Genomic DNA, 12,086 nt, shown 5'->3' with positions numbered 1-12,086 from the left:
ATCGCTCAAAAAATAGCTCTTACTCGATAAAGAGCACCTCCACCGTCGAGTCAAGTCCAATCAATTAATAAAAGTTTGTATCAACATTATCTTAAAAAATATCGCCCGGATAATCGTAAAGACAAAGATAATAATAAAGATCTTACCTGCTGTTTCGCAGTTTGCCCCTGTGTATCCAGAGGCGCAGGTGCACCCGTAAAGACCACCACCCTTTTCAGCACAACTTCCACCATTCTGACAGGGACTTGAAGAACATGCCACTGGAAATAATAGTACAAATAATGTTAAATTATTGTATTTATATTGAATAATGTTTGATGCTTTTTATATATTAATGGACAGTTTGTCGACAGTCTTACAGATTATGGAGTTGACTTCTTCTGTCACAGTGTTGTTTTAGCTTATTTTAATACTGAGAAATCTTATCAGTTGGAAATTAATTATTATCCATAGAGCATTTTTTTATGTTATATAGGCTGTAGTAGCTCCAGGAATTGATTCTTTCGGACCTGAGTCGTTAAAGGGGCATAAGGAACTCTTAGAAAGAGATAGTGCATTAGAGACTCGATATCCTTGACTGCTGGACGATAGGCTATAAATCAAGTTGCAAAAAAAGAAAAAAACTTTAAGGAAAGCGAGAATTAGTGAGCTATAACTTTACTTTGAATTGTAGACAAGATCATAGGTAGATCATAGGTCGGTATCAGGCGATTAATTGAACAAGGACCTACGACCTACCTTGTTATAATAAGAGCACCGTTAGGACCTGTCCTAAGAGGAACAGAGGAACCCCGTTGAAATGGACCTATAAAACCCTCCCTCATACAGTGGAATCTCGTTAACAAGGAATCGAAAGGAAACCTCTAAGACATAAGTAACTTCTAATGCCTAGTGCACACTAGTGAAATATTGACATAACATAGGCGCGCGCACTCTTTTAAGCCCGACATAACGACATGGACATAATGACATAAAAAACTTTTTTTTTTCTCGAATGCCGTTGTGTTCATGTTGTTTTGTTGGACTTATGTCAAAATATCGAACCATTCACACTTGAACATGTGAACGTAAAGGTGCACGCGCCTATGTCATTATGTCGTTATGTCACTAGTGTGCACCAGGCATAAGACTGTCGTTATACAGTGAAACCCCGTAAGAAGCATAAAGGCAGGGCAGAGGAACATACAGCAGATCAATTTTTCATATTGAAAACTAACTAGTCGCAAACTAGTTTATATATAAGCTACCTTGAATATTTGACTCCCTCCGCCATTTTAGCCTTTTTTAAATCATGTAAAAATATGAAAAGAGCCCTGCTTAGATTGTCCAAAACTGGTGTGCCGGTACGGATATGGAACATGGAAAATGTTCAAACAAGACAAAAAGAGGGTCGAGGTGTTCCACAATAAGTGCAAGGGTTGTCCGATCCACCGACACATTTATGCATTGCATCGTCTAAAACAATTACTGTACAACAATTAATAGTTCTACTACAAATTGATTCAAAGCGCATCTCACTAACAGGACCCATAGTGATATTTGTGCCAATGGTCTCATCTCACACCGCTAACAAAACGCGTTTGGGGTAACCTAAGGGGTCCTTGTTCGGTCCACTGCTGTTCATTTCTTACATAAACGACTTAGCTCGGGCTATAGAATAATTTAACTCCGAAATGAAGTCTAATGTCTTGTTAGTGTTGAATAAGCACGTATTTCTACTTTGACTTGATGTATTTGCCTTGGTTTCGCTCCTGCAGCGAGCTCTGTCTCTTCGCGCTTGCGACCTTTCAAAGAACGCGCTGTGTAACCGCCGCCACCTGGTAAATGAGTAACTCGACCACCTCGATCCACAGCGGCGCGTTGTTTCTCTATGATGGGCCGCTGGGAGAGGAGATGGATGAAATTGGAAAATTTCATCCAGGCTCGTAAAGCGCGCAAGGTCATTCCAGGGTAGGCTTGTATCACGTTGTATGAGTCCATGATACTTCCATTGTTGACTACTGTCCGCGGTTTGCGGTGGCCATTGCCAAACGAACAGCGCCTACCTGGACAGACTGCAGCGGCGTGCTCATAGAAAGATTCCAGTTCAGCAGCACGAAATAAGGCGCACTCTCAGCTGGCCCTCTCACGAATCGCGCAGAAAATTTCAGATCTGTTTTCTGGTTTTTCAAATGCCTAAATGGCTTAGCGCCTGCCTATCTTTTAAATAAATTTTCTTTTTCCCGTGTCTTCCATGCCTACAATACTCGTAACAAAGATCAAATCCGTGTGCCACTTGCAAAAACGTATAAATGTCAATCCTCTTTCATGTATAATGGGGAATATACCTGGAATACTTTATCTTTATCTTTATACATCCGTTCTGTAACTCAAACAATACCTATAACTAGCTCTATGCAAATTTTTGTAACCTGTTATGTAATGTATTGTAGCTTATCTTATATTTTCCTATATTAATTTATATTTTTTTGTCAGGCCTCCATTTGAACCAGCTATTGCTGAATTGGGTAGCCTGCATAAATATTGCTAATAAATAAATAAATTAATTAATTAAATAAAACAATTGAGGAAACTGAAGTGTATTTAAGAGCAAGGTAAAACAACAGAAGAGAACAATTCCATGCATTCATTTGTCATAGTATTGGACTAGTAGAGCATGATGACTTAGAGAAAAGAGGTTATTAACAGGCGCATGTGGTAGATGACTATGTTATATCCTACAGCGAGACAAAAGGAATCGAGGGAAAGGTTTCAACACAGCAACCTTGTTAAAGGGCACCATTGGGTCATACAAGACTGTCCTAATAAAGAGGAACCCCGTTAAAAAGGACATCACTTGGAAACCTATAAAAACTTTTCTCATCCAGTGGAGCTTCGTTAATAAGGACACCGTTGGGAGCTACAAGACTGTCCTCATACAATGGAAACCCGTCAATAAGGACATCGCTAGAACCTCAAAGACTATCCTTATACAGGAGGAAGGAGAGGTTCCAACACAGCACCTGAACAAAAGTAGGAAAATAGAGATGGAGGCCTGAGACGAGTTGGCAAAGGAAAAAAAAAAAGAGAAAGAAAATAAATAATTAAGGTTCTAAGGTTGCAGGTCGATATAAGGATGCAAGAGCTGCCAACAGGGAAAAGTGAAAGCATTCTGTGGGTGTTTTTTATTCCACTATGGCTCTCAGAAAAAGATAGGCAACGGATGACAGGTAGCCTCTTTACAAACAGAGTAGTTTTACCTTGCGTCTGGAGCGTTTGCCGTGAGAATATGCTCAACAACATTGGTACTCCATAAATAACTCTTTTCTAAATCAGTAATATCTCATATCACCATTTTACGCTATGAGCTACTAATATCAATATACATACATGTTGTTTCGCAGTTCGCTCCGGTATATCCAGAAAGGCATGCGCACGAGTAGCCTCCGCCGGACTTCGTACATGTTGCTCCATTTTGACAGGGATTCGATGGGCAAGGTGCTGTAAAAGCAAGAGAAGTTATCAAGGTTATTTTTAGTTGCGTTGCGTAACTTTGTGTTTTAGACCACAAAAAATCCCTCCCTCCCTCCCACAAAAAATACTTCTAAATGTACAAATACCATTAAGTATTGAAAATGGGGTAGATTTTTATGCGAGTTGAGGGCGAGTCGAGCCGGAACCGGAAGCCGGTTGAGAGGGAAGGAGACAAAAGACCTCCCTCCCTCCCTCCCAGGCACCCACTTTTTTGTGACAAGGCCACAGAAACCGAAACCGAAATTACATCTACATACATCCTTTTAGAGTTTCGAAGGATCACCTGCACATTCGTAAATATCTTTTAATGTAGAATCTTTTCCCAACATACTTATTTTCAAGAATAATAATGACAATTTATCAAAAATATTGCTTACTCACCCGTCTCGCAGTTTGTGCCGGTGAACCCAGGCTTGCATGAGCACGTGTAACTGTTAACGCCGTCATTGCACGTGGCTCCGTTCTGACAAGGATTGCTTGCGCACTCATCAATATCTGAACAACACATCAATGTAAGAGATAGGCCGCCAAAGTAGCCAAAATAGGTGATTATTATATTCAATATGCTATTATTTGTGATGCTCAGTAGAACTAATGCTTACCATTATCGCACGTGCTTCCATTATAACCAGCGGGACATGTGCACGTGAAGCCATTGATTCCATCGGTACAAGTCCCTCCGTTTGCACAAGGATCACCAGCACATTCGTTAATATCTTAAAAGCAGAAAACATGGGAACAATACTTGCATTAATACTTTTTTTTACTTTATATGATAATAATAAATAATCACACTGTTCTTGGTGTGTCATCAATCGAAAAGAAAAAAAGTAAAAGGACATTTTTGTGTACTCTCAGCATCTTGGATGTGTTCATCCTTTGTTCAAAACTTCTGTATATATCTTCCTTTTATACACACAAGAAAATAACTAGAAAAATAAATTTGCATTCACGAGTTGGCTCACAGAGCCTTTTTATTTATCTTGCAACTATTTGACTTCTCCTTTAATGTTTCTAACGACTACTCCTACAAACGTACCTATTGCGCGTCTGAAGGGAATAAACAAAGCGTATTACTACAACTAACCTGTCTCGCAGTTTTTGCCTGTAAACCCAGGTACACATGCGCACGTGTACCCGTTGTCTTCGTCCTTGCACGTCCCACTGTTCTTGCATGGACTGCTCTGACATTCATTATCATGATCTATGAAAAAAAAATGTTTTGTATTTTAAAAGAGGTTATAACACGCAAGCAAAGTTTCTGTGAATATTTATAGAACGGCTGAAGATCAATATTTTCGATGCTGAAAGTCGTGATACTCGATTTTTCGCTGCATTGAAACGCATGCTCCCCAGGCTATACACATCATTATATCACTGACTAAATCTGCTTGATTGCAGTAAATGCAAATAGTTCAAGTTGGCCAAAGAAGGGTAGCTGTACTTACTTTCACACTTGTCTCCAGAAAAGCCTTCCGGACAAAGACATCTTGGGACGAGAGTTTTGCAGTCAATCTCACATGTGCCTCCATTTGAACAAGTAAACGAACCATCTTTACAGGCTTGTAAGCTTAGTGTGAACTGTAATATAAACAGGCAATGATTAGGCATGATGTATCCAAACTAGACAAAATACTGATCTTCTTTATCGAGAATACCAACCAGAACTATTATCATTATCTATCCTTACCTATGACCATAAGCGGATTGAAAGTTAATTACCTCATTTTTCGCTGATATTTGCTCAAAGAAACACACGCATATAAGACCCTACTAAACTTGCCGCTAAATGCCGCAAATAAAGAACTTTTATTTTTTTCGGGGTCCAGTATCCTTCAAATCGCGCGCTCTGATTGGCTCTCGTGATGTCCGGTATACTACGATCCGGACTCCGCAATACCGGCCCGCTCACCTCCAAAGCTCGAAATAGTGAGTTGATTTGTAAAATGACCATCGAAAACTGGATTTTTACTTCCGAATTTAAAGATCTTCAACTTGAAACGGCATTTTATTTGTTATTTTATCTAGAATCATTGACTTTACGAAAACTCGGCTTCATACCTGCGTTTTGACAATTTCCCGCCATAATGATTTTGCAACGTGCGTGACAATTTTAAGCTTGCTGAAAGTTTATTTGGAATGGAAAAAGCAGCAAATCGTCTCTTCATACGAAGAAAAACGACAAACCACGCTAGGAGTACCTGCATAACCAGCTTAATGTATCCACATTCAAGGGAAGTTCTTTAGTGAACATATATTATCGTCTGTAGAGGACTATTTATCAATAGTCCTTAAACATTATTTTTGCATAAAATTTTTTTTTCATAAATCGCTTTTTAAGACGGCTAAAATGGGTCCCGTGACCTGTTGACAGTAAATTCCCGCCAAATCTTTGACTTTTCGAGCGTATTATTTTGAGGCGAGAACTCGAGCTTGTCGGGCGTAACCTCGCGACGGGTTTTAAGATATCGCCTTAAAATTTTCGGGATCTGATAGATAATTATGCCATGTCATAATGTGTGTGAGAAATTTTCGATTTTTGACTGAAAATCGCTTTTATAGCACCTTTCGTGTCCAAATTTCGCCAGAAATGAGAGTTCCAGCTTTGATTCGTAATATTTTGTTGACAGTGTCAAATAACAAAAAGTCCTCACACACTTTGGTAGATCATATATCTGTCATTGAGATGCAATTACGTGCAAGTGCATGCTCAATATTGCGAAGGTGCATTGCGCTCTAGAGTAAACTTCGTACTTTTGAGTTTGAGGCCTCAAAACTTAAACACGTAATCAGCTATTGCAAAAATAAAACTTGCAGGAGATAATTTGATCTTTTATCTTTTATTTGATATATAGTTTGTACATGTAGTGAAAATTGCGGCGCGACAATATTTTTTGCCCCGGACACGTCGTTTACCTTTACCGAGACGTTAAAGCGAAAGAAGACAATTCTCAATCAATTCGAGTTGAGAACGACGTATTAATATGGACTAATTTATTTTACAAAATTGTTGGTCAAAACTCAGAGAATGTCTTCTTTGGAGGTTCTGTATTTCTGGAGGATAAAACGCGTTGTGTGGAAATACATAATAGAGTTTATTGAATGATCATGAGCGAACAAGATTTTCAAGAACATCGACGAAAGTCAGAATCGAAACCTCGCCTCGTGCAACCGTAAGCCCATAAGGTAAACAAAGTTGGAAAATCTATTGAGTAAAAAAAATAAATATGTTTTTTCCCAGCTAAGGGTCGGTCCGTATCGTGAAATACCGTGACCTCGGCCTTGAAAATACTGACCTCGGCCTCGGTCACTATTTTCAAGACCTCGGTCACGGTATTTCACGATATGGACCTCACAGCTGGTAAATAACATTTATATATATATATATTTTCCTGTTTTTATTTCCGTTTTTTTCTAAGCTAGTCTAAATAGGCTTTTATATAAGTGTTGTTTTTAGAGTTCCAATCTAATTATTTTGGGCTAGCATGTTCTTAAAATTCAAGGTTAGAATTCACCGTTCCCCCTCTCCACTCCCTCCAAAATAAAAACAACAACAACAACAAAGAAAAATAACATCTTTTTCAACTCTTGTTACTATTACTTTTGAGATCGACATTTTCAGATTAAAAAAAGCCACCCCTCCCCAATACACGCCGAAAACGGAATGGATTAAAACTGTTTGATAAGTGGGTTTGCTACTCTATCAATACGCTCGAGCACTTCACTAACTATGAGACAAAATTTCAAAACGAACCTTATTTTAAACTTCGAGTAATCAATGCTTATCTATAAATCGCATAAAACGTACCTGAGCGGATCTTAACTGTGAGTATATCCATCCTTTTTTCAATTTGAACTCTGGGTTTTTGGAATTTGAGTCGGCCAACATCTCGACTCCGTATGTGTTCAATTCGCAGGCCCCTCCTTCCGGTCGAGACACTTCGTAATTCACCGATATACACCAGTCTTGCTGCAGACACCGCTGACTACATGACATCTGACTTTGGCCCTGAAGACGCTTTTTCACATGCTTGCTCTGTAGGGCAAGGTCAACTTGAGTTATGTGCGCGCCTGCTGAATGGATGGACGCTGGACAGTAGGATTCGTGGCTTGATGCTGCTACGGCAACAAGAAAGTTGAAGTATAATACCAGGCTTCTGACCTTCATTTTGCTGTAAAAGAATCGTATAGTCTTTTAGAAGAATGGCATAAAACAATGATTTGATGATATTAAACCACCAGACATAGCATAGATTTTAACTTACTATTTTTGTGGTCAAGACGGATAATCCTACAATAAACTGCTCATGTTGATAAGAATTGTGTGCAGAACGCAGTCACGCAGTCGCAAAGGCACAAACATTTTGCTCGGAAGAATAAATCCAGTACACGCTTTTATTTAATGAGAACCTTTTTATAAGAACATCCAGCTATTTAAAGAGCATTGTATATAGGGAGTCCGAGGACATGCTCCTCTGTAAAACCAATTTCAAACATCTAAAATGCTAGAAATTGTTCAACCTAAATACATTAATCCATGGCAACCCGGTCAATGCTGTATGAGTACGATAACCAACAGCTAGCAACAATGACCAAGCTGAAACTAAATGGATGGAATAACCCTAATCTAACATTGGAGACAAAGACGTAGGTCTGTCTATGAGAGATATTCTGCGAGTGTCGTTAATCCAACTCTCTATCATGAAGACAGTACAAGGGAGACTTGCCTGGATACCGGTTAACGCCTGATGATTCTCAATTTAGAAGCGTAGTGGGGGAGCTGTGTGACGGATGAGGGGTTCGTATTCGCGCAATTACTTAGAGAGCCATGCAATAGAATCGACGTAGTCACCAGAAACAGATGCGTTTATAGAAGGGTTGAGAAGGTTTATAGCGGAGCCAGCGGCCTCGCGCGGAGCCCCATAGGCATAGAGAAATAGTCTATAACTAGGCGACTGAGTCTTTGTGGTGAATGACGTCATTGGCACAAGCTGCCAGCCAGCCAGCCAGCCGCGATCTGCCCCGGCCCAGGTCTCTAGGGCGCGCAAAACAATATGGCGGCCACTAGAGTATTTCTAACCTAAAAAACACAAAAACTGACTGCAAATAAGCCGAGTTGTTTTGTTTTCAAACTTTTTACGCCTTTTTTATTGTTTCAAATTTATATATTAAGTACTTACCTCAGCGACTAAAACTTAAATTCTAGGCTGTATTAATCAAATTCGATCTCTAAAATCTGCCATTCACCATCTATCATAGGAAAATAATAACTATTCACGAGATTGTGGACCTCATCACAAGCCTAATTTTTTTAATGTTCATACATTCTCTGTATTCACCCGCATTGGCTCTCTTGTTTTGTTTGTTTTTTTTCTTCACATATTTACTCAATTTCACCCGTTTTTACAAGACGTCTGTCCAAGTTGACAGCTATGAAATACTAGAAATAAAAGCAAAAGTGATTTTTAATTCATTTCCATGAATGATTGGTCAAATTCTCACAAAGATGAACAATGCTAAAATAAATTGAGAGCTTTTTTCCTAAAACCCTATTTATTAATAATTTGTGAAAAACAACATATATTTGAAAAACACTTGAAATTTAAATCGACTATTCTGGAATTCTGGTTTGATTCTAAAAAAGCTACACATGCAGTTACTAGGACCTTGTGGATCCGTTATTACCTAAAAAAATATGCCTTGTTTTTATACCACCTGACAATATTTTGAATAACCCTGGGTACCTCAATGTTTCTTACAAAACCTAAAAACTATTTGTTTTCTCATATCTCACATATCTATATAATTGTACCCCAAAGTGGTCCCAAAGTAAAATTTAGGTTTCAAAGGAAGCCAAGACAGCTTTTCTGTAGAGGAGCAATTTGCTTGAAAGCTATAGTTTTTTCCCTCTACAGTTTTCCTATTAAAGCTCTTTCAGCCTCATATATTCATTTATGCTATGGGTATTATTGTAGAAAATTTTAGTTGAGACTATTGAGACAGTTTTAGGTTTTATGAATTAGGTTTTTGTAGTATAATATTTGTATTGTTTGTAAGGAAATTTTAATTTTTCTCTTAAATGCTTTTCTCCAAATTTTTAAAGTTGAATCTAAGCCAGAGATTCTTAAAACAAGCTGAGACACTGAAAACAAGCTGCTGGCTCAGAGGCATGACTCAGGGCAGGATGTACATATTAGGCATTGGTATTTAATGTAGGTCACCAAAAATAAACACATTTAACGGACTTAAAAGTAAGATACTTTTTACAAATAGAAATATTGTTCTAAATAATGAATCAACGTTAAAAAGTAAAACTTAGTTTTTTTTTGCAAGTTAGTCTGACAGGTTCTTGTATAATGTGCATTTAATGACATTTAGGCTATTTAGGTTCATAAATAGTCTCTCGCCTTTTTTATAAATATATGATGACAATGAGTTATGGTCAAGCAATTGATGTAGATAAGTTAATAATAAAAAACAGGTCTTCTATGTGATCCCTTAAGATCATGTTTAAAACTATCTAGAAATCAATTTTCATATCTTAAGCCAGTAAATTCATATTTTATTAAGCAAATTAATACAATTAACAATTGTAGGCTAAATAGATGCTCTAATTTGATAATTTTAGGCTAACAGGATCATTCTAGGTTCTTATATGTGGTTCTTAACTTTATAATAAAATAAGGTACCGGTTGTCAGAATTGTTTTGATAAATAAGAGTGGTTTTGATCCACACTTAGCAAAGTTACATTCTAAAGCAAGAAAGAGAAGGTTAATAAAGATATTTTTTCCAATATTTGCATTTTGTAAACCTTACACAAGAAAAAGAAAATTATAAATCCCTATCCTGGAAAATTAATTAAGGTAATTAAAAAAAAAAAAAGGAATTGGGACAGTACAGGCAGGGACTTTTACGTCAAATCCACTACGATAGTGTGATTTGCTGATATACTTATTAATGTATAGGAATGTGATATGTATTTGTTTATTGTTTTTAATATTGAAGATAACAAAATAGCACCCATTCTTCTAGGAGGATTTTTAATTGATCCTCATTTTTATAATAAATATTACCTACTTACCTGATAATCAAAGTATCAATTTATTTTAATAATTTTGCTGTATCAGTTGTCTATCAAGTATTATTATTATACTAGGAGATCAACCCCTTCGGTTTTCCTTTATAGTTCATGATATCCTTTGTAATGTCAATAAAATCTTAAATAACATTGTTGTTCTAGGTATTCCCTAGGAGGATTGGGAGGACACAACTTTAAATAATAATTGCAGTTTTGGAAAACATGCAATCTTTATATGTTTCACATAGGTTGCATTTTTTGTGGATGATGGAACATGATGCATAATGAAAGTGGAGGGGAGGTGGTTCTACTTTAAGTGTATGCTAAAAATCATACTGGCTCCGCTTTTAGGCAGTGCCTAAATTTAAATATTAAGAAAAAGAGGAATCACTACTGGGAGCGGATGAAATGAAAGTAGTGTGCGAGCCGAGCCATTCAGCATCACGACGAATTAGCTGGGTATCTGAAGAGCCAGGAAGAAATGGTTAGAAGATTTTAAAGAAGTTGAGTACTTTGAGATCAGAAATATCAAAGAAAAGTGAGAGCAATGAAGATTTTTGTAAGATATATAAAGCAAGAAACAGAAATAGAGAGACTATAACGAGAAACCTAACAGAACCGACACCATTCAAGGATGATTGAAGAAAAAAAACTGAACAATCATTTCCTACCGAAGAAAAATAAACATATGCTTTTAACAAACAGAAGATAGAAAAGAATGATAGTATTGTCGCATATACAGCCAGAATGCGATACCAAGCACCTAATTCAGACGATTATTACAGATGGAGATAAAAAGAGCTGATAAAAAGAGCCATAGAGAAGAGATGGAGCATAACGGAATTCGTGGGGAACTCCGGGCAAAAGGAGGATATGAATAAGCAGGTGAGAGATATGAAAGTGGAGCTCAAAGTGAACAAGATTAAACCACAAAAGAAATAGCCTCGTTGCAGGCGGTACTCGGTGTTATTATCGCGGAAAACCCTCTCCGTTCGGTGATCGGGCGCCATCTTGTATTAACGCGGCTTATAATACACGATGGCGCCCGATCACCGAACGGAGAGGGTTTTCCGCGATAATAACACCCGCCTGCAAGCAGGCTACAAAAGAAACCCTTACCATAACAGAAAGGTGCAGAGGTGAGGAAAAACTACAGAAACAAGTGTGACTACTTTTGGAAGACTGTTGCGCACAAGCTTGGAAAGTACTATAGCCTATGGCAAACGATGCCTAAATTGTGGCTTATACAACCATTTTGCAGCCTACTGCAAGTCAGAAAGCGGGACAGAAGACAAACGTACAAGAAAATTTAAGCTTATCCATCAAGTCAGCCTTGAACCAGAGCATGGTGATTCTAGCAGTGGATCGGATAGTGAATCTGGTGTTATCTTCGAAGCACCTTTCCACCTGTTCCATGTAAAGAAAGTAATATCAGGCGAGCCCAAGGGTACTGTATCAGTGAGACTCGGGGACGTGAATGCACATGTTCAACCC

The 12,086-nt window shown here is 37.9% G+C and overlaps 1 protein-coding gene across 1 annotated transcript; it reads right to left on the bottom strand.

Annotated features, from left to right (window-relative positions):
- Positions 1-60: 60 nt before the first annotated feature.
- LOC125573793 (fibropellin-3-like) lies at positions 61-7,681 on the bottom strand. The gene is made up of 6 exons (XM_048734568.1): positions 7,322-7,681; positions 4,962-5,094; positions 4,601-4,717; positions 4,116-4,229; positions 3,895-4,008; positions 61-260 (listed from the first exon to the last, which is right to left on the bottom strand). The coding sequence occupies exons 1-6, from the start codon at positions 7,679-7,681 to the stop codon at positions 61-63; spliced, it is 1,038 nt and encodes a 345-aa protein (XP_048590525.1).
- Between the last annotated feature and the right edge of the window lie 4,405 nt (positions 7,682-12,086).

The sequence above is a fragment of the Nematostella vectensis genome, chromosome 11 (assembly GCF_932526225.1).
Source record: "Nematostella vectensis chromosome 11, jaNemVect1.1, whole genome shotgun sequence".
In the NCBI taxonomy this organism is placed as follows: Eukaryota; Metazoa; Cnidaria; class Anthozoa; order Actiniaria; family Edwardsiidae; genus Nematostella; species Nematostella vectensis.
This window is presented reverse-complemented; position numbering and strand designations above follow the sequence as displayed.

Excerpts from the sequence above, each read along its gene's own strand:
- LOC125573793 (XM_048734568.1), bottom strand. The coding sequence starts at position 7,681 with ATGAAGGTCAGAAGCCTGGTATTATACTTCAACTTTCTTGTTGCCGTA. Across the intron at positions 4,230-4,600 it reads AGGCAAAAACTGCGAGACAG|ATATTAACGAATGTGCTGGT; the intron begins GTTAGTTGTAGT and ends TCTGCTTTTAAG. Across the intron at positions 4,009-4,115 it reads TGGAAGCACGTGCGATAATG|ATATTGATGAGTGCGCAAGC; the intron begins GTAAGCATTAGT and ends TGTGTTGTTCAG.